We start from the raw sequence: 22,279 nt of genomic DNA on the forward strand, positions 1-22,279 counted from the left end.
TACTTCACTCATTTCTCTGAGGTAGACTAAGTGACAGTAGTGAGAAGAGTTCCTTCTCACTCTGGGTTAGTCTGTGGTAGCTTATACTGCTGTTTCTGTTGCATCTGATGCCTTTCTATTCAGAAAAAATGTAGTTTGGGTGGATGCTGTCCCTTGCCTATGTTATTAGCATACATACCATTGCTTATGCTTGTTTGTGATTTTATATAGGTATGCTTACATTTGAAATTAATTAGTTGGTCTGCAATGTCATTGTAAGCACCAATGTTATCTTGCCTCAATTCTGAAAACCTAGAAAAGGAGTCTGAATTATTTAGCTCTGAACACTTTTTGTCCCATATGCAGAGACTATTGTGGGGAACTTTCAAAAGGTCTGAATGTGGCTTAACTCTTCTGTCATGGTGGCCAACGTGGTTTTAAATATTGCCAGTTTTGATTGTAACCTGGCTGGGTAAAGCCTTTGTTCTCTTTGGAATCAACCATTTGGTGACTGGAGTCAGTGACCCAGACAATCTCATGGAATCCGACATCTTCAGGCACTCAGAAAGACCAAATCACATTTGGACGGGACCATTCGGAACTGTCATCAGTTCGGAGAACAGTGATTTATTTTACACGAGTCCTATCAGTTTCTCTGGACCCTCCTATCCCGGCAGGTTGCTATTCTTTCCGGAACAGTGCCCGGCAGGCGGAGAAGGGCCCAGCCCCGCCGGCAGCAGCAGAGAGCGGCCCCGGCCCCGAGCTGTGCCCTGAGCACTTCCCACGCCTCCGACTGCTCAGCAAAATGCTATCCGGGAAGGGTCCTCCGAGAGAACCTGCTCATTTCAACGAATTACACACTGCAAGTGCACTCTAGAAACCCCCCAAATTGTAGGGATTAGTCGGGCAAATTGGTGCAATAATCAGGACAAAAATAACTCTAATGGTATCAGATGTTTACCAGCAGTTGAAAGAGTGATATATATGGCAGTAGCATGACAGAAATTCATGGCTCAGAAGCTAACCTCCAACCTCCTCCCCCCGCAACAACAACTGAGTACAGATGGAGAAGTTGGCTGTTTTCCATCAATAGTGAGTAACCCATTTTCTCTGCTGATTGATTTGGCCTGCGCTGTTGCTCTTTTACTGGTGTTGTTTTTTTTTTTTTTTTTTTGCTATTCCTGGCAGAAAGGTCTTGGCATTAAACTTAATGCTGAATGACAATTTAATACTTCCTCTTCCAAGTCTTGCTGACCTTTAGTTTTCTGGCAAATAATGTCTAATTTGTATATAGGAAAATACTTCAATCATCTAGCTTTTAAAAATGAGATTGAGAGGAATCATTAGTTTAGCACAAAAATGTGCAATGTTTTTATTCTACTGCTAAAATCTCTATACTAAGCTAAGCTGTTGCTTGTGAGAAAATAGAAGTGCAGTGCACAAATATTTGCAAGTTGCTGATACACCTGATGAATCATTAAGCAGTGGTTAGGACTTCCTTCAGCTTTCTCAGCAACACAACAAAATAGAAATAAGTGTCTTTCCTTTTTGGAATAACCTTCAATTAACTGAGTTCTCACTGAATTAACCACATAAAAAAAAATTTGGTTAGTAAAAGGGCATTATCCCGAACTGAACAAAGTAGCTAACAGGTGTTAATTGTTACATGTCTCTTTTCTTGACTTTAAATCACGCTTCATCATACTTCTTAACAATTTGTGAGGTTCTGTCCTTTTAGACAGTGCTATCTATAGCTCTCCTGCTTGCATACTGTATTAGCTCTAATTACCTTAAATTCATTCTGTAGCAGGAAGTAAGATTTTGAACTATATGGAAATCTTATGCTACCACTCTTCTTCTCAGAGCTGCATAAATCTTAAAATGCAAAGCATTCAAAGTCGGAGTGAGTCTGTAGACTACACAAGTAACTATTTTCTAAATCACTTCATAGAAAATAAAATCCTGATGATATCATTGAACAGTTGACGCTACTAAGAGTGTAGAAGAAAAAAATCCATACTGCTATTAACAGCAGAGTTTCATTTAACCCCAGTTTGGTTTTTTTTTTAACCTTGCACTGTATAATGGGAAGCACTAGAGACGTTTAATCATGATTCTTATTTGTTTAAATCACTTGATTCTGGTTAGCTAAGGAAGGGGAACATTTTCAACTGTCCTCAGTCTTGCTCAGTGGCATGAGCCGAGGCAGTGTCTGCACTGAAGTGACACGGTGCAGCTGCTCTACTCATCCTGGAGAGGGCTACTCGTCACATGCTGATACAAACACTTGGCAGGACTGCAGCACGATCACCGAAGAAAGCAAATGCTTTCTTCACGTCCTCAAATTCGAATACAAGTCATCTTGCAGCAGCAGCGCTCTCACCAGTGACACTTCTGTGCGAGCCGTGCTCCAGAGCAGCCTGTGTGCTCATGCTGCCGGCCTAACAGGTGCCTTGCCAAGGGCCACGCGATGTGCCTTCCGTGCCCGCAGTCCCGCCCGGCCGCGGCGGGGTCCGGCAGTGCGCGTCCAGGGCCGTGGGCTGCAGCTCAGCGCGCCGCCCCGTGCGGGACCTGGCGGTGCTTCCAGCCGCGCGGAGCATCCCAGCGAGCCGCGGGATGAGCGGGGCAGGGCGGCGGCCGGAGCCGCGCCGGCAGGTAGGTTACGAGGCGCTGGGGAAGGCGGCGAGCGCCGGGGTGCGCGGGGCCGCTCCCTCGGGCGGGGGCGCGTCAGGAGCAGCGCCTCGCTCTGCCGCCGCCGCACCGACAGCGCCCGGGGCCGCCGGGCCCAGGCACCGCGCTCGGGCTCCGGCTCTCCGCAGCGAGCGGCCGCGGCCGGCGGCGACGCCCGCCTCTGCCTCCTCCCCCTCGGTGCCCTGCCTCCTCCCTCCGCCGGGCGGGCGGCCGGCTGCGCGGACAGGGCGGGCGGGAGGCAGAGCGCGGCCGAAAGGTGTTGCTGGAGGGGAAGTTTGGAGAAGGTCGCCGGGTGCCTGGGCGCTCCGGCAGCATCATGGCGGAGCAGGGCGAGTCCCCGGTCCACGTCCAGCAGCCCCAGCCCGCGCCCGCGCCCGCCGCCCCGGCCGCCGGCTGGCCCATCTGCAGGGACGCCTACGAGCTGCAGGAGGTGATCGGTCAGTGGAGCGGGGGCGCGGCGGGGCGGGGAAGGAAGGCAGGGATGCCGCGGCCGGCTCCGGGCCTACCGGCGCTCGCTCTCCTTCAGGCAGGGCTCGCTCACTGCGGCGATCGCACCCGGCACTGCAGCGGCGGCTGCTGCAAACTTTATCCGCCCGGCGGCGGGCGGCCCCGGGGGGCGGCGGCTCCTGCCGGAGCCCGCCGCGCCCCGCCCGGTGCGGCTCGCTGGAGGTAGCGCTGTCCTGCGGTGCATCGTCACTCCAGCCTTGACCTGCCGGTTTGCACCGGGACCCCGGCAACTCCGCGGATGCGCTCTGTGTGCTTTGTGTGTCTGCGCTCTGTGCCCGTGGATGCGCACATGTGCGTGCATCCGCTTAGATTACTCTGCATTTTTTCCGGTGCTTTCATGGGGGAGGTAAATCTCACCCGTAGATCTGCTGCTCACGTGACAACTCTCTCTTAATCAGTGTATATACATATATACGTATATACATCTTTAAACTATTTCCTCTCCTTCCTCACTGTTTCGTCTTGTTTGCATCTCCTTGTGCCCCTCGGCCCTATGCCCGTCGGTGGCACCTAAGGTCGGTGGGGCATTACAGCTTCGTTGTCACCCCAGCCCACCTGCTTTTGACTCGCTTTGCCGTGTGAAGTTTAACCCGTCTGCTGGCCCCCTCCTGTGTCCCTGTGTGTGCTTCAGCACTTTGTTCACGTGTCCAGCTAATGCAGATCAGATGTGTTCAGTCTCCATTCCCTTTATTTGGATAAGATTATTTTGAATTTTACTTTGTGAAGTGCTAACCGTTGTTGAAAGTATGTGCGATGGAAAGTTCTTCATCTCTTGGCCTAGATGCTGCTTGTTGCTAATGATGTGCTTTGGGAAAACTTACTTTTATTTCTATGTAACATTTTAAACTTCTAGCAAATACTGCAGATGGCAAAGACCAACTCTGATTGCTGTTTCTTACAAATAAGGCCACTTAAGTGAGAAAAGTCCGGGTGACTTTCCTGTTGATGCTGTTGATTATCTTCAGTCTTATACTAATTGCTAATTGTTGGGCTGATGACAACCAGAACTGCATGGTATCGATCTGGAAGTTGTGTGTACTCAGCTTTGTCATTAAGCTTTTTTATTTTCCACAGGCAGAAACAAAATAGTTGAGAAAAGTACTTCTTCCTTATGGCTTAGTGCTGGCCCAGGTGGTACCTTTGTGTTTCTGTTTGTACTTCCAGCCCCAGTGAACAGGGTCTAAGGAGGGATGAGAGTGCAGGTCCCTGGAGGTGGCTGATTTGGTTCGGTATTGAGCAGGTGTTGCCTGTGGAGGCTCCCCAAAAGTATGGGTTTACTGGACAGAGGACTTTGCCTTCCTCAGTCTGGGGAATGGATCAAAGTTAGCCAAGTGGAAGTGATTCTACTAGCATAAAGGTGTATCTTTGCTGAGGAGTAGATCCCTCTTCTAAGGTGAAAAAGGCCTCAAAGGTGTTGGATTATTCCTTGTCTAGGGTGTAATATTAATCATATGAGTTACTTAAATAATAGTTATTTTCTGTTACAGTACCTGTAGAATGCCAGTGTGAGAAACTCCTTTTAGAAACTCCTTTCCGCTTTATTTTTCCACTTAAAAGCATGTATCTTTTGATATGTAAACTGTAATCCTAACTGCGAACATATATTTATAGACATCCTTTGAACAAGTGGATGCTAAATTGGACAGCAGATACTGATCTGTAGAGAAACTTTTTTGCTAGTTACCAATGGGTGCTCCTAAATATTGATGTTATTTAACTGAATGCCTAAGGAGTAAATTGAGGTCAGGGTATATTGAATCAGATTCTTGGACACTCTGAACTTGCCTGCCACAATTTCACTTAGGTTTCTCCCATGACTTTCTTTGAAAGTTGCTGAGATTTATTTTGTACCACTTGACTAAGAAATCTTGTTCTTAGTCAAAGATGTCTTTTTTCATTAAGACCTTTTATTTGTTCTCTTATTTACAGGAGACTCACTGTGAGATTAAATTGAGTCTGGATGCTATTAAAAGTAGTAAAAAAACCCCAACTGAACATGCCCCACCCCACTTTCTAAAAATAACCAAACCAAACCAAGGCCCCTGTAAATTCCATGGGTTTGACCACATGCTAGCATAATTTTGGAGCTGTAGGATGAATATTTTTGGTTTTAATGAACATGGTAAGGGACTCTTAAAGAATCTTTTTTCTATCTGAGGGAGGAGAGAATGACACAGTCTGAACTTGGTTCCGCAGCAGCCCTTTGCATGCGCTGTGCCAGGGTTAATTGCATCGTGAAGAGGAGTAGTTACCACTTGCTGAAACAGAGCTGATCACCTCTGGAAAGCACTGCATACTTCTCCCTGAGGAGCTGGGTAGTGTCAGTGGAGTTCAGTTACAACAGCCCTTTCCCAGTGAAATGGAAAAAATAACAGTGCAGTGAAGCACCATTGTGGGCTTTGCAGGAGGAAAGGTACACCATAATGGTGTATCACAGTGCTTCCTGACAGAATAGACTTTAGCTTCCTTGGTGACTGAAGCAGGGATGCAGGAATGGCTATTTTAGGAATGTTCAAAAGTTTTGATGGGAATTTTTCATTTCATGAAATGAAAGTAATTTTTAGTCTTGTGGGCCATCTCCATCCCTTGGATTTAGCAGTTTGGAGAAGTTCTATACTTCCTCTCTGTGAGAACATCAAGTTTTCTTATTGCTCATCTGTATCAAGCCACACACTGTGTTGAAAACCAAGGCCACATGATATGGATTTCCAATGAAAAAGCTTTTTTTCATTTTCTGTCTGTTGTATCGTTCATGATGGCTGGGAGATTCAGGTGTGTGCTGGGGAGAAAATACTGGCTTTAAGGAGTGCTCCTTATGAGATGTTATTCCAAGTCTGCTTCATTTTTTAGGTGGCTGGCCAGTTCTCTGTAAACTCTTTGTGTGCAGTTTCATGATACATTTAATCTGCTCTAACAGGCAGCTGCTGAAAGGATCTCATTGATCTGACAGTGAACTAGTTCTTCTGCCGGGTCAGTTTTCTGCTGGATCAGGTTCCCGGTTTGACTTGCTGTATGGCTTTGTGATTGATAGGTTTGATGCAAGAAGAGGCTCATCCGATTAATGCCTAGCTGCTTATATTTTCTGGAGTGAGAGAAAAACATTCTGATTGCTCTCTTTAAATGTATGGTGTAAAGAGCAAATTTTTACATTAATTCAGATTCATACAGGCTGTCCATATAGAAAAGCATTTAGGCCTTAGAAGGGGATTCCTAATTATTAGGAAAGGAGGATCCAACCAGCCTTCTGGCAGTAGTTACGGAGATAAGAACTGTAATTCCTGTTAAAGTAGAGCCAGATTTAATTTAGTGAAGACCTGGGAGATCTCTTTCTAAGATTTTAATGCATTAAGATGGTCAGTGGATTTTATTATGTGTGTAGAGGATTTTGTTGTTTTTTGTTGGTTGGGTGTTTTGTTGTGGTGTTTTTAGTTTTTGTTGTGTGGTTTTTTTTTTTTTCTTGTTTTGTTTTGTTTTGTTTTTAGTAAGATCAATATGACTTAGATTAAAAAAAAAGCTAATAAAAGCAATACCATGAGAGGTGTTCTTATGCAGTTTGGGTTTATAACCAAGTATTCAGAATAAAATAGCTGAAATAGATTTCTTTGAATTTGTCATGTACATATATGAGGGGTTTTTTTTCCCTCAGAAGCAGTATAAATCTCAGAACGGGCATTTAAATGGTAACCAACCTTAGCACTTTATTCAGTTTTCAGTTTTTTTAAAATCATCTTTCTACTTTTCAAATTGTGATGAGCCCTACATCATCTGGATGAGACAAAGCACTATTAAATATTGGGGTTTTTTTGGGTTTGTTTGTTTGTTTGTTTTATTTTTGGTGGTGTTTTTTTATTTTAATTTTTTGCTTAGATATGATCAAATAGCTTTATTTTGGAAAACTGTTTTGGAGTTGATGCTTCTGTGCCAGATGTCACTTATTGTCATCCTGCATTGACAGAAGGTGGATTCTGTTATGGAGAAGCAGTGGATTATCTTGTGATTAGGTTGGAAACTAGTATTTCCATTATAAAATTATATTTTTCTCTCCTGCTGCAGCTGACTTGGAAAATTATTTTGGCTGGGAAACAACCAGAATTAGATTGAAATAAAGGGTTACTTTTATGAGATTGATTATCTATATTGGCTGCAAAGAATTAAAAAGTTACCTTAGTTGAACTTGTATGTTTGTCTAGTTTTTTTCCTAACTTTGAGCTCAAAAATATCTTGTGGTTTGTTGCCTCATAAGGTGCAGTGTTGCTAAGTCAAATGTGTTGGTATTTTGAGTAGAACGAGTTACCGTGTGAGACTGTTCTGCTGATTTTACGGTTCTTATTGTAAGCAGCCTGTGAACCGCTCTTGGTAAAAGGCTCTGGGGTCTTTGGTGGTGTTTCCAGGGTATGGTATTTACTTTTTTTTTTTCCTCCCCTGCTGCATGTATTGCTAATGGCCCTTTGTCTGACAGAGAATAGACTCTCCTGTATTTGTTGTTATCAGAGATCTTTGACCGTCAGAGCAGTCTCTGTTTATGATCCTCAGGAAGCCATGTTCACGTTGGTAGTGCTGTATGCTGTTTTGGAAAGCCTCTCCATAGTTAGAGGTAAAATTGCAGTCCTGTGTTGCTATTTTGTTAATCAGATGCTCATATCTCATTCACATTTTCCAAAGTTTCTTGTCCCGGTGCTGAAGCAGGATTTTTTTTAACATTTGAAGGTCTTTGTTTTGAAGTAGTTTTTGTGTCTGTGCTGTAAATTAAATCACACTGTGCTGAACGAAATACCACGCTAGCAACTAAAGCTATGGCAAAATTTCATATTTGCCCTTGCAAAACCTCCATAATTCTTGCATGAGAAGCTGCATAATTTGATAAGGAATACTTAATGCTGCCTAAGGTCTTTGTAAAAGACCTTAAAAAACAAAGTTTACAAAACTTTTTGTAAAAGGAAAAATGTGCCTGCCTTAATTCTGCTCCAAAGTAAATTCTATTCCTTACCAATAAGTCTTAAAAGTTACTACGGCGGCCTAAGCGTATTTTACATGCACATATTAAATGCAGCCTTTATAATATTAATTGTAACTTAATACAACTGCAGCTTGACAGGAAGAGTTTAATTTTGTAAATTAAATTTTATGATTTGGGAAATAATTGGTTGAGATTTTCTGTCTGCCAATAACCATCCATAGAAACTATGGAAATATTAATTCCCCATTTAGTATTTTAATAAGGAGTGATTTTTAATTCAGTCAGGGTAAAGGTGGTCATGGTGCAATTTTAAAACACCTTGTGGAACATTCACAGTGCTGTGCTGCTAATGAGGCTGTGCAGAGCTTCAAGTTAATTATTTGCTTTGTCTCCAAATGGTAGTGTTGGAGAAGGGACCTCTATCTTGGCTTTTTTTTCTTTTTTTTCTTTTTTTCCTTTTTAGATGGAAATGCGTTAGAAATACCCAGATTGGAGACATGGCTGTACATAGCTATAGCTTTGTTATGTAATCTAGTGAGTTTTAAAACAAAATTGGAAAATTGGAATTTAGACTTGTCAGGAAAAAGATTAGAAAATTAACTGTAAATTGTAAAAAAAAAAAAAAAAAAGCTCACTTTGGATTTCTCCTGATTGTGAGTAACCAGGATATTAACCTTGTTTTAAAGTTACTGTGTTAACTGGAAGGAACATATATCATCAACACATCAGGCAGCTGGCTGGTGCTGTGTAATGATAGTTTATAGAAAATGTGCTTTCCTGCTCTTCCCATCTGCTTACTTCCCCACTGGTTGGCTCTCTTCTCCCTGTGCTTTCTCTTTCCTTCCATCCACGTTTCTCACATTTAAGGCCGAATACCTCTGGAACCTGCGAAGTCCTGGCTCCACAGGAGTTGCTTGAGTGTTGGAAGAGGAGCCACTCTGCTGGTGAGCGTGTAGAAATCTGAAGGGATTGCATGATCTTGCCTCTTGCTAAGTGCTACACCTGCAAGGCTTTTCATCTTCAGAGTAGAGCTAATTCTTGTAACCAGCACTGTGCTTTGATGGCAGGGGCCAAGTTCAGAACTGGCAGAGCTATTTTAGATCCAGTCAAATGTTGTTCTGAAACAACTTAAGAACTGCTTTACTTTTTTCTACCAGTGAAGAATCACTTTCTCATAGGTCCCAGACCAATTTTTTTCCCATAGAATCTGTCTGTCAAATGGAGCTTCTCTTTGTTAATTGGAAACAAAACCATGTCTGTTCTGATTGGCTTGAGGGGAAAAAACAGTTAGCTCTCCAGCAAGGGAGATGTGGGTGGCTTGTGTAGTGGCTACTTGTCTAGGTCGTATTTAATTTTAGTGTGCACTGCCTTGGTTATCTCTTTCTCTTCCCCCATTTGACCTCCCAAAATAATTTGGAACTGTAAGGCAGCAGTTGATAGTTGATATTTCATATTTGATAGTTGATATTGCTGGTTTATTCTACCAGCAATAATAGTAATTCTTGATGTTTAAACAATGGGCCCTAAAAAATTATGTTAGCTATTCTAGTTAACTTCTTGGGTTTGCTGAAGTTACTGGGTTACTGGTGAACAGAGATTGCAAAGAAGCACTCTGCTTGTAGCATTTGGAAAACAAATATGTCACTAGGATATTTTCTGGTGCCCAGAATTAAAAGTGAGTCTCTTCCCACCCCCCAAAAATCATACTTAATATATATTGATACTTCTTACCTTATGTAAATAAAGAATGAGCTGTACTGAATGAGTGGAATTTTCCTTATTTCTGCCTTTTACAGCACAACCTTTCCAGTGGAGCTCTACTAGATTTCACTGTTTCTTGCTATGTTTGAAGGTCTTTGGATTCCAAAACCATGCAACAAGGGTTGCATGGTTGAAGCTTGTGTGTGTAAGAACATTATCATGCAGCAGTGGCAGAATGAGGTGAGGCTGGTATGGTATAAAAGTCTTGAGGAAAGAATTCTCTCTAAAACCTTTCTTTTTTTCTCTCTATCAGTCTTCATATGCACTGTTCTAGATTCTGTGTAGCTGTGGGATCACCTCTGTAAATGAAACAATTGTTGAATGCTTGTCTCTTGTGTTCTTCGATGGGGTTTGGCTGCTGTCCTTCCTTGCTGACCCTGGGGTTCTGTGGTGGTGGTGGTGCAGCTTCCTCCTGCACAGTGGTTCTGGCTGGAGACCATGCTTTGGTAGTAGTGCTAGACTGAAAAGATGTGGGTAAAAAACCCAACCTTGCCCTGAAGCAGAAAATGTATTAATGAGAAAAAAACAAGGGGAGTATACTGAGGTGAACAGCACCCTAACAGTGCTGGAGGAATCTAATTTTTCCTGAAACTGCTGTCGAGTCAGAGTTACTTTGAGAACTGATTAAATTCAGGAGATAGATACTTGGGAAACAGTAGCAAAGATGAAGTAGCTTAATAATCTTCATGGAGAAATGTGTGTGCTTCCTGGCATTTATGCAGTCTTCAGCTGACTGGTGACTGTTCTGTAGAAAATTTATATGGCAGTGATGAGATGCTGAGAATGCTGATGAAGACGGTGGGTTTTAAAGAGTCCCTCTCAACAATTCCCAGGTACATTTTTCCAGGGTTGCTGTTTGTGACAGTCCTGTGGTCTGCTTGCTAGAGAAGCTCAGTGAAAAGTTTGAACAGTATTCTCAATTTGTTTGCTGAAATAATAAGTTTGTGGCATTAGTGGAGTTAATATTTTCAGTCCTTTTCCCATGATGTTTGACTACGTATATAACTTTACTCAGTAGTTCAGTGAAACTTCAGTATGATAAATTAACTGTCTCCATTAATCCTTTGCAAGTAACAATTTCGGAATCATTCATTAGCCTCATTATTCCTGTGGACATCTAAATGCCTCTGAAGTATTTTGATTTTAAGTTAAATATAGATGAAACTTGAGAATGTCCTATTGGCTGATGTAATGATTATGTTATATAGCTTTTGAGCTATGTTTCTGCACTTAAAGAAATTAGAATTAGAAGCAGACTGAAAATTTGAAGCTTTTCTGTGTTTCTAATCATGCTTTCAGAAGAATCGTGTACTTAAAGGTCTTGAAGGTCAAGATCCATGTTGAATGTCTGTGCTGAGTATACCTGCTTCAGGGTAGTGGTACAAAAATAGTTAATTTAACTGACCAGAAAAATACTATGTATTTGTTAATCGTGGTTTCTGTCTTTTAGGAGTAATACAAACAAGACCATAAAATAGGGCTATTGCTTTAGGCTTCTAAGGAGCAACATACTTGGATTCAGAAGTGTAGCCATTTAATTATAAAGTTGCTTTTTCATTCTCACTTTTTTGCTTTGAAGATGTTTTATTATAGGGACTGAATTTAAGTTTATATCTTATTCCTCTTAGTGTCTTGTGCTTCCAGACTCTAAGCCACTTCAGACTAATAACAGGAACTTCATTAGAATTAGATTAGAATCATCTGATGAAAATTTAATGATATGGTAGTATTTATATTGGTCCAACTCTTCCATTGTTTCATGAGAAACAACATGTGAGAAATAGGTAAGTTTTCAGCTTGTAGTGTGTGGTCACAGTAGACTCAGATTCTAGGAGGCATATTTTGTTGGGGTGAACTAGCTGAAGATGATTTGTAGCTCAACACAGCTGTATTAATTAGAGATCTTTATGACACTAGAGTAGCAATAATGCCTTTGTTTTGCTAGATTGCTGTTTTTCATTCTCGGAAGAGAAAGAATGATGCACTATGTGGTAACATCCGGAAAATACTGCGTTCATGGTATTAGAATTGTTCCAAGTGTTTACTTTCAGACTAAATGAGAAACAATAAAATATGCTGACTAAATCAACACCAGAATTTGTTCATAGTGCTACTTCAAAAATGAATAGTAATTCTTTTTTAACAGCTTTATTCTAGGCAGGAGATCTGACTCAGCATAGCACATTTTCAATTTTCCTTATTTTTACAAGGGAGTTCTGTGGAGTTCTGGTGGTACCCTGGGGTAAGGCAACTTTTGGTTCCACAGTGAATACCAGATATTGAGTTCTCCCATACTTATACAGAGGCATTTTCAGCGTGGGTTTTGCCTTCCGGATTTTGAGTTGTATGCGTATTGAATAATGGTTTCTATGTTGATGATGAAACAACAGGGAGAGTGAAGTGATCAGATCCATGTTTCTTTTCATGTGAGGATGAATGGATAATAACATGGCAAATAAAATCCATAATTCTTTATCAAGTTGTATCCTTGACTCTTTTTCATGCTTTTTGTTGGGAAAATGTGGAATGAGTGTGGTTTTGTTGGATACGTTCATGTGGAGGGGTGTACATCCACATTTGTCCGTGGCAGCCCCAGCGTGGTGTGCACGTGCAGCATGGCCAAAGAGCCACAGGAGCAGCGGCAGCCTGGCCAAAGAGCCCGCTGCAGTGTTTGCCTGAGACTTTCTGTTTCGTCTTCCCTAAAAATGTTTGAAGTGTGAGTGAAGTTGGGTTCTTTATCATTTTGAAGGAAGACAGAGTAGATCTGATGACAAAACAACATTTTTGTAAAAAAGCAGTTTACATCAATTTCTCCAGTTTATCCACAACTGTAGAAGGCCTTGTGCCTCATTGCTCTTCTTCCCCTCCTCTGTCCTTGGGCTAGTTTAACAGCTAGTTATTTTTCATCATGCCCAAAGAAAAGTGTTCCTTCAAATATCTTCACATAATGAACTGTTCCATGTAATGTTACTCATTGTTCAATGGCATGTGGATTTTCTAGTCCTTAAGATTGGTGAATTCACAAGTTACCTTTATATGCTGATATGAAAGTGAAGGCATTTTAGGTATTCACTAGGTGAATACAGCTAAACACCCTGTTTGCTGTCTGATGTGATACATGTTGTTTGTTGGTGGTATTGAATTCCCAATTCCTGCTCTGCAACTTCTGCAAATTGTAGTAAAATTAATATTGATACAGAGCATAGTTTATTTTGCCCTTGCACAAAACATGTTTCACTTTTTTCTTCCTAATATGGCAGCTCATATGGAAAATAATGTAATTGAGAGTAGAGATCATTCCAGGTATAGAACTTGACTTTTCATTGCTCAGTTCAGTTTAATACCCTTTAGTTCATTAAGCTCTTAAAATGCTATACTTTATGTTACTTTATAATCACAACTTTGGAAACATGATAGTAAAGGGAGTGCAAGCAGACTGGATGTACAAAGTGGTTCGAAGAGACCTCAAGCAGACCCAAAAGCCATGGAATTTCTGAGGAAAGCATAAGTTCTGCAAACTTGAGCAGAGATACTTTATTTGCATTTCACATTTGATGCCCAATAATGTATTGTATGTTTTAAGTAGTGTATTTTATGAGAGATTCAACACTTTTTGGGGTCAGAACTAAAATTTTTTTTAGCTAATTTACTTGTTTGGTTTAGGTTCAGCTGAATTTATTAAGTTTTTTCTGTGTGTTGGTTGTTCCCCCCATACCCTTCTTTTTTAGCATATGTCAGCAGAATAATTTTGCTGTGCATGAAATGCAAACTCTGCACCAGAGAATAAGATCTGTTTTCTCCAGAGAATCTGATAATCAAGCTTACCACTGAGGCAACAGAGAGGTTCTTTCAGAGGTCATTGGCAGAATGATGATGGCACTAAAATGTAATTAAGATTTAAGCTTTATTTTCTTAACAAGATACTATGTTTGCTATAACACAGAAATTGTTATTAGAGTGGCACAGGATTTCTACAAACAGAATCTGTTTAGAACAATTTGTAAGTAACATAATAGAGAACTTATAATATGACAGCTAAAATTTTCTTATTGACTACATCCTAATTTATAAATTCTTATCAACTAAGTAATACAGAATTTATAATACAACTTTACTCACTATTTCCAATCAGTGGAACCTCTGCAGATCGAGTCAAAAGCCAATACATTTCTTGATGTATCAATATGACAATCATAATCTAAACTGGAAGATGATATGGAATATATGAGTCAGTCCTCAGAGATAACAAAGGTGATGGAAGCATCTCTGGCCACAAGGGTCATGGGTTTCACTGTCCACCAGCAGCCCGGGTCCAAGGTCCTCACTCAGGGCTTGCAACTGCTTGATGTAATGGGTGGTTCTAGTATTCCCTGTGCTGTTGTGCTTCCCAGTGACTGGTTCATCACCAGCACTGGGACCTGGCATGTTCAGTGCTGGTACAGAAGGGAGTAACCAGTGATTCCCAGGAGTCTTGAAGCTGGTAGGGAAAGGAAGGAGAAAACTGTTTGGTTTGTCCACTTGGTTCACAGGACCTTCAGTGCCTGAGAATAAGGGGCAAAGGAATGCATGTGACCCATTCAGTCACAGAGTATATACCTGCTTGCCTTATAAAGTGGTGTTAGTTATGCCAACCACATTACAAGGGGTCAGGAGCAGGGACTGCGGGGTGCACCAGTTTTATCCTGATATTTCCACAAGGCAAATTCCAGTTCTGGTAGCTCTAAAATCTCAAATAGTGGTGATTGTGGATTTTTTTATATAGACATTTCTCACCTATAAATAACACTTCTTATGAAGATATTTGAGATGTGGAGCAGAGCAAAAGGAATTTAATCTTAAGTAATATTTATAATAGGGGCTTCCCTAGACAGTTCCCTTTCAACTTTATTTAGATGACTCACCTATTTTAAAGGATAAGTCAGGGAGAAAATAACACCTATTGAAATTGACTGCTTTTGTTTCATTTTCCTTATGTCAGCTGTGATGCTGACATTTCCATGATAGGTTTACTTGATTGTCCCAAACATAGTTAGTGGTCATCCTTGGACTTTTCAGTCTAATCTTAGTGTATTGATGGCATTGTATCAAGCTGACAGGTGCTGAACTCTGTATGGCTCTAGGCAGAAGTCTCCTTAAGAAGAAAGTGTCTGAAACCAAAAAGCTATCACTTAGGCTGATATTTCATTTTAAAGCTGAACACAGTCACTATTAAATAAACCTATGTCAGATCTAAATATATCTGGTTTCACTTTCTAGCCGCAGATTTCTTAAGTACCTTTATCCATGGGAGTAGAACTCTTTAAATTCTTTTAGCCATGACTGGTGGTGATTGCTGATTATTCTTCAGATAAGAAAGATGCTTCAGAAGAGATCCTGCAATGTAGTGTGCCTGAACTCTCTGATGGAGGGAAGGAAAACTTGTATTTTCCAGATCATTGGTAGAGCTTCTCTACGTTCTTGTACAGTTCCAATTTGTCTTATTTCCTGAATAATTTGTTTGTGATTGACACTTATTTGCTACACTCTGATGCTAGAACCCTCTGTGTTCAGAAAAGTAGTTCTATTTTAACATACTTTTGGCAGAAAATTTTATTCTGCTCTACAATTTGACAGGGAGCTATATCATAGCAAACCTCAAAATACTTTCTGTAATTTATCTAGGCAAAACATCTGTTATAACCAGTTCTTTTACTATTTTAGTGAGATAATAAAGAGAATAGCTCAGAAAGCTAGGTCGTTCCCTCCTGTGGCTGATTTTTATGCATGTGGGAATTTATTGCTGATTGTGAATCCCCCTGCCTTTCTCCTTCTGTATGGAGAATATGTTATCTGTTAATGCTGAAGCTTGCTTTATCTTAGCCTTAGCATAGGTTGTCTTAACACTTGCATAGAACTTTTCTATAATACATAATAATTTTGACATCAATATTTAGACTTTTTATGACTTCACTTCAATCACAGAAATATCTGTACAGCATATTCAGAGAAGTTTTTCTGGATTGTTTATGCAGTGGGCTTTTAAAAAGTAGCATGCTATAAGCTGGATCTCAGATTTTGTGTAAGCTAATTCCCCACCAAAAGGTAAATACAACAATTGAGTAACCCAGTGGTTCTGTAGCCATAATAGCGATGTTTTTGAATGTCCAACAGCAAAATAAATTCATTGAGGAACTAAAGAGATTAATTGTTGAATGTTGAAAATGCAGAAGTAGCAATTCTATGTCTGGGCATTGATTTCATTTAACACTTAGTGTATTTAAGTGAATTATGTCGTAATTGCTAGGATAAGCAAAGTAATATCCAAGTGAGCTATGAGGAGAGAGAGTTGATCCCAGCATGAATTCAGAACACGAAGTGGGCAGGAATTGTTAGTAAATTGTATTTACATGATTCTTGTGAGGTTCTTAAGAACTCAAGTGTTTGTCATGTGAAGAGGTGAAGGGAAATAATGGCTCATTTTCTGTCAAGAAGCTATGTTCAGAAAGATTTAGAGTTCAGTATGGAGGTGTAAGTGAGCTTTACTTAGCTGATTTATAACTTATTTTAATCAGCGGAAGTAATACGAAACAAAGTGAGTAATACTGAAAGTTGTCAAGAATACTGTGGGGTAAAATCTAGAAACCAAAAGGAATGAAACATTCTTTGTTCTCTGTTTGTTAACCAAAAGTATTGCGTTGCCACCAGCAGAATTCGTTCATTGGAAACTGAAGAGACTGGTTCCAGTGCTGCTGTGGGGTATTTTGGACGGCTGATTGGTTCATAACACATTTAGTAATGCTGGAAATATGCTACACAATATTGCATACAACATACAGCACAAACCACATAGCTTTCCAAGCTTGTATATAATAAATATAGGTGCTTTATGTATGTTACATAAAAACCTCCACATGTATTTATAGCAGAATCCTAATCTAGATTTGTGCACAGTTTTTGTGCACAAATGCATTCTGCTCCATGTAAAACACTGTATATATAGGAGTTATTTTTAAGAATTACCTAGGGGACTCCTCTTCAGAGCTAGGATGTTGTGAGAGATGAAATAGAAATACTTGTTTTGCTGCTTCATCTATTTTCATAGATTTTATTATGTTTACTACTGGCTTTTTACAGATAGTTACAATTTAGTCTTGGATTGGAGACTGGTTTAAAATTTGTGTCCACTGCTCAGCTGAGGCTCTGTCTGGGGGAGCAAGAAGTGTATAAAAATGCAGGCGGTATAGTTTGGTATATAAGACTTTAAAGATTCTGAGATAAGATATTTTGTCTTCTCCAATTGCAACTGCTCTCTAACCCTTCGGATAACTAGTCAACAAGAAAACTTACCATTATCAACAAGCTTCATCCTCCCCTTCAAAAATTAGAACCACCTTAGTATTGGGGAAGGTCTCTTTTCTTAGACTGATCTAAACTGCAGAAATCTGTAAAATGTTTTGTGCTGAAATAATGTAGAAACTAACACTGAGCCACTGAAAGAGAGACTTGATGAATCATTATGGGCAAATGAGGCTACTGACTTTTGATTTTAAGGAGAAGAAGAAAATTTAAAAGAAATGTTTGTGATCTATTTCAAATACAGTTACTGTGCCACTAGTGGAAAGTATCAGACCTTTATTAATAATGGAATAAGTGAAGTGTCACATCCTTGTATGAAGGATGTGGGCATGTACAATACGCCAATGACATGGTCCAACCATCTCACCTCACTGTCTGTCTTTTTGAGATTTAACCAGTGGAGAGTAGTTAAAACTAAAATGTTAGTGTCATTTGTTGATCACAGTTGTTCAAATATCCTTCTTCTCTTTGCCAAGTCAGGTTCTGCAAGGGTTAAATTCATGTCTGCAAAAAGAAGAGAGAGGAAAAAATACCTTTATGTCAGATTTAGAACAACTTGAGGGAACTTGTTCAGATGAGCTTAAATCCCAGGTGAATATTTGTGGAGTTTTTATATGCTCTCCATGAAGTATGTGCAAAGTGGAATGCAGAAAATTGCTTTTAGGTTGCCTCCCTTCAGAAGAGGTGAAGTGTGGCTGTATGTAGTAGTTCTTGAGAAGGTTTCCATTGTGTGAACCCTGATGGTTAAAAGCAATTCTAATGGCTCTGTTGCTCTGAGGACGGGATGGCAGGGAGTGCATTGTCTGTAGCATGAAGGGGCAGGTTGGCTGTAAGGGCATGCTTACATTAGAGAGGCAGCAAAAACACCAGGACAAGATGAAACTCTGACCTATTGTCTGTTGTGAAATGGGAGTAGTAGGCATCTTGATGTGGTCTGAAATTATATTATTTCACTGCTAACTTTTGGAATTGGCAAAGAGAACTTGTCTGTAGCAGAACGACTTTTCCAGTAGTGGAAAAATCTCATTGTCTTAGAGCTGGGGTTTTTTTGAGTGACCATGGGTAATCCTTTAGCTTTGTTCTGTAGGACACAACTGGATGTAAAAGCTTCATGGTTTATGCAAACTGAGCTTTCATTATAGTGTATCAGTTTCCTAAACAGAGACTGAGTGTTAAACCAATCTATGTTTTGGCTACGGTGTAGTTAGTATTCTCTGCTTTGAGGGTTTTGGAAGACTCACAAGGCTCAATGTATCTGAAGAAGCCCTACCTTCTGACAACGAATGGTTGACTGTAATCTATTCTATGCAATCATTTTCTGTGGTCCTAATTTGTTATGCTAAATGATTGCCTGTGACAATTTAGTTTCACTGTATGATAGTGCATTACTTCTGTTGTCTGTTACCTCTCGAATGAAGTGTTTATCTGGGTAGTCTGGTCTCTAATAGCTGTTCCTCTGGAACACTTCATGCTTCTACTTGTTGAGTAGATGAGACAAAAGGAGTCTTCTGATCAGATGTGAGAGCTGCAGGTTTTCCTGCTCTCTATCCCTGGTTGTTCTTTGTGAGCCAGAGAAGGAGAGAACATCTTTAAGAGGAAGGAGGCATATCGCTACTCTGTGTCTGGCTCTACTTCAGTATGTGAAACTGCTTTTTCAAACAGGTTTTATATGTACCTAGGTCCAACTGAGAATAAAAACTGCACAAATTGACTTGACTCTCAAGGTAGTGTGTTGTGTAGAGAATTAGAAAAGCAGGAGAAAGAAGAAACTGGGTATATTGGCTTTATTCTAAACCTAAAAAGCTTTTTGCATTGTCAGCACATTTTAGTAATGTGGTGAAGAACATCCCATTGCAAGTCATCTCTGTCTGAGAAAAAAATCACAGAAAAATATACTTTTTTTTTTTTTTTTTTGGTAGTTTAAGTTTTCCAAAATGTTTTGAAGTGTTACTTGCTGTCATTTAACTTCAGGATGTAGTCAAGATTTTATCCTGGCACTGGGTAAATAAATTCTCCGTGTGCTTATTCTGGTTGTCTTTTTTGAGACCTTTGTATACAAATTTATTTTAAAAGCAAAGATCTTGGGTTTTTTCCTACAAGTAGATAAAACTACTGGCATAGATGAAAAAGATACATAAGGAAAATCTTGGGTTTTTTCCCTTGTATACTTAATAGCTAAAAATACTCTTTCTCCTGTTTCAATGTATGTTTGTGTCATCAAAGTAATGAGAGCATTTGTGTCTTGATGTCTGCTAAATCACAAATTCATTAAAGTGATGTAGATGAGTCTTACCTTAGCTAAATTGGGCTGACTTGGTGGTTTCTTCCTAGGGATGTCTTATTTAATTTTTAAAATCTCTTAATTCTTTTATTACCTACGTTATTGGAATTTTTAAAGGCTTTGTTCTGTAAGCAGACAGAACAGGACATGTCAATATTTGTCTGTGACCACATCCTGCAGAAACATGACTAGTTAGTCCTGTTGAGAGTTTTTTTTAAAAGATGAGCTCAGAATTTTGACACAAAATTCATACACAGTTAAAAAGCTTCGTGATTTGAGTGAAAACATCATGTGAACCAACAATACAGGAAAATAGCTAAGCAAATAGCAATTAAAACATGTACAATAACTTTCAGTCATGAAGTATTGTTGGTGCTGTTTTCAGATGTGCAGAGGGAAAAGCTTTCAATTGTTCTTAAGTCGGCTGGTAACTGAATCCACGTTTGTAGAGCTTGACAACAAAAGGCTTTTTGTTTGCAATTTGTATTCATCTAGGACGTGCCAAATAAATAGAACATAGTTTATAAGCAGGCTGATATAGCATGTTGCTCAAATGACTTACCAGAAATCCGTAATTTATATTGAAATATTTAGAATTTCATGTAGAAGCTTGTTGGGAGCTTTTAGATTTCTGCATGGATGAACACAGTGTAATAATTTGAGGAAGCACACTTTGGTGTATTTGATGTGGCAGCTAGATGTGCAACTTGAGCAAAACTCCTGAATATTACTTGCAATAATTTCTTTAATTTAGTGAGGCAAAACTGACTGGAGCAATGCCAATGGGTGCCTGATAAAAGAAATAACAATACCTTTATATCTGTGGTTCACAAATAAAGCATTCTAGAGAAAGTTATTCTATTCCTTTCCCCCATATTTGTTCAATTCCCTTGGGCTTTGTTGTCATCGTAGTTGTGTGACCATACGTGATTTGCATGCCAAATAAACATGAGTGACTTTCTCTGTTGGGCCATTCAGTATCCTGCATCTTCTCACTGTTGGTGATACTTGTGCCTCTGTGCTCTTCACAAGGATCAGCATGCTCTTTATAGATTGTTACTCCAGTCATGATGAATGAGCAAGAGCATTGACGGAACTGTAGAAGATTTGGCATGTACAGTTTACTGATTATTTTCTGTTCATTGGATAGGGGAACAAAAAGCTTGGTTAAACAGGGACTGACCTAAAAGAACAGAAAGAAATAACATTTGATAAAGCACAGTACCCATCCCTCCATGTATCAACTGTGCAGGTCATGTTCTTGATTAAAACATGTGTCCAAAGACAGAACTGTAATGGTTCCCAAACTGTGAAATGGGTTGAGGTGGTGGTTATGTCTTTATAAATCAGCACATCATTTTAAGTCGTTGACTTTGGATTTTTTTGTGGCATATGGAGAAGGAACTTTCAAGATTTTCTTTTCTGTCTGAGAAGTGTGAAAGGTGTCTCGCTAGTGGAAAGGTGTGCATGTGGGGAAAGTGCTGCAACAGGATAAACAGCAGATTTGAAATTCTTTGTCAGTATGGGCTTCTCATGCTGGTCACTGGTTTAACTTATCTTAAGACTGTTCCTCCTCTGCCCTTTTTCAGGTAGTGGTGCTACAGCAGTTGTCCAGGCAGCGCTCTGCAAACCCAGGCAAGAACGTGTAGCAATAAAGAGGATCAACTTAGAAAAATGCCAAACCAGTATGGATGAATTACTTGTAAGTAAATAAGGGGGCAATATGTAACGTGGAGACTTACCTTCTGTTTTGCTGTTACCAAGCTTTTTACTTGGTCGAAGAGTGAGGGTAGAATTTTATGCAGGATATGAGAGAAGGACTTGAAAATAATCTGAAAGACATACACCATTTCCTAAAGATAAAATTTTTAAATGTATATTTTCTCATGTCACAAAAACGAGATATGCAAACTTGAATCTAGGGATAATCAACTTGGGATAACTGTGGGAAGACCCTAAACTCTTGTTTTCTGGAAGCTCAATTTTTAAGAGATTACTGTCTGGTTGTCTGTCTTTTTTTAATTCTGAGGAAAGATACGTTTTCCTTTGGTTAAAAACTAATTAAAAATATGAAGAAAAAATTCAGTAGGTCTTCTTAAATTGTCTAAAGCATCAAAACATGTTGGATCGTTTTGTAATGATAACTTTTAAGGAGAAAAGGAGGAATGGCTATGGTGCCATCTACACAAGAAAGCTGTTGCTAAAGCTAGTAATGCACATTTATTGGAGAGGCCATAACAAGAATGTTTGAAGCGTATAATTTGTTTGGGCCACTGGTCAGAGAAGAAAGGGAAGAAGCCATCTGTAAAGGAACTGCAAGAGTTTTTCCTCTGCACTGGTTATGGCAATCCAGAAAAAGTCACAAAGAACTATTGAAACCCAAAACCTATTGCTTTCTAATGCTCCTAGATAGTTGCTTATAAGACTAATGTGTGTTTATATATAGGCAGCATAACAAGATTTGAAGGACACAAAACCATTCTAAAAGTGAGAACACTCTCTTCTGTTCCACAGGTTATACTACAGCCTAGAGACTGTGGGCTTTTTCTAATGCAGAAATTCCTGCCTCTGAAGGAAATGATCTCCTCAGCAGGGAATTGCCAGTGCAAAAGATATCTTGAATTTGATACAGAGGGTATGGTCCATCCAGTTTCTTCAGATAAAATGGCTTTTTTACAGTGGAGGACCCAAAATGCTCTTCCCCCTGGTGATTGATGGCATTCGCCTTCAGTTTATGTGACAGCTTGTATGCGACATTGTTGTGCTTT

General features: G+C 39.9%; 1 protein-coding gene across 1 annotated transcript in view; it reads left to right on the plus strand.

The window, feature by feature from the left end:
- Positions 1 to 2,871: 2,871 nt before the first annotated feature.
- STK39 (serine/threonine kinase 39) overlaps positions 2,872 to 22,279 on the plus strand; it is an 83,528-nt gene continuing 64,120 nt past the window's right edge. The window contains exons 1-2 of the mRNA XM_066322864.1: positions 2,872 to 3,107; positions 21,101 to 21,213. Coding sequence (XP_066178961.1) covers positions 2,987 to 3,107; positions 21,101 to 21,213 — 234 coding nt within the window. The 5' untranslated portion in view covers positions 2,872 to 2,986. The remainder of the gene's footprint in view (positions 3,108 to 21,100; positions 21,214 to 22,279) is intronic.

The sequence above is a fragment of the Sylvia atricapilla genome, chromosome 7 (assembly GCF_009819655.1).
Source record: "Sylvia atricapilla isolate bSylAtr1 chromosome 7, bSylAtr1.pri, whole genome shotgun sequence".
Lineage (NCBI taxonomy): Eukaryota > Metazoa > Chordata > Aves > Passeriformes > Sylviidae > Sylvia > Sylvia atricapilla.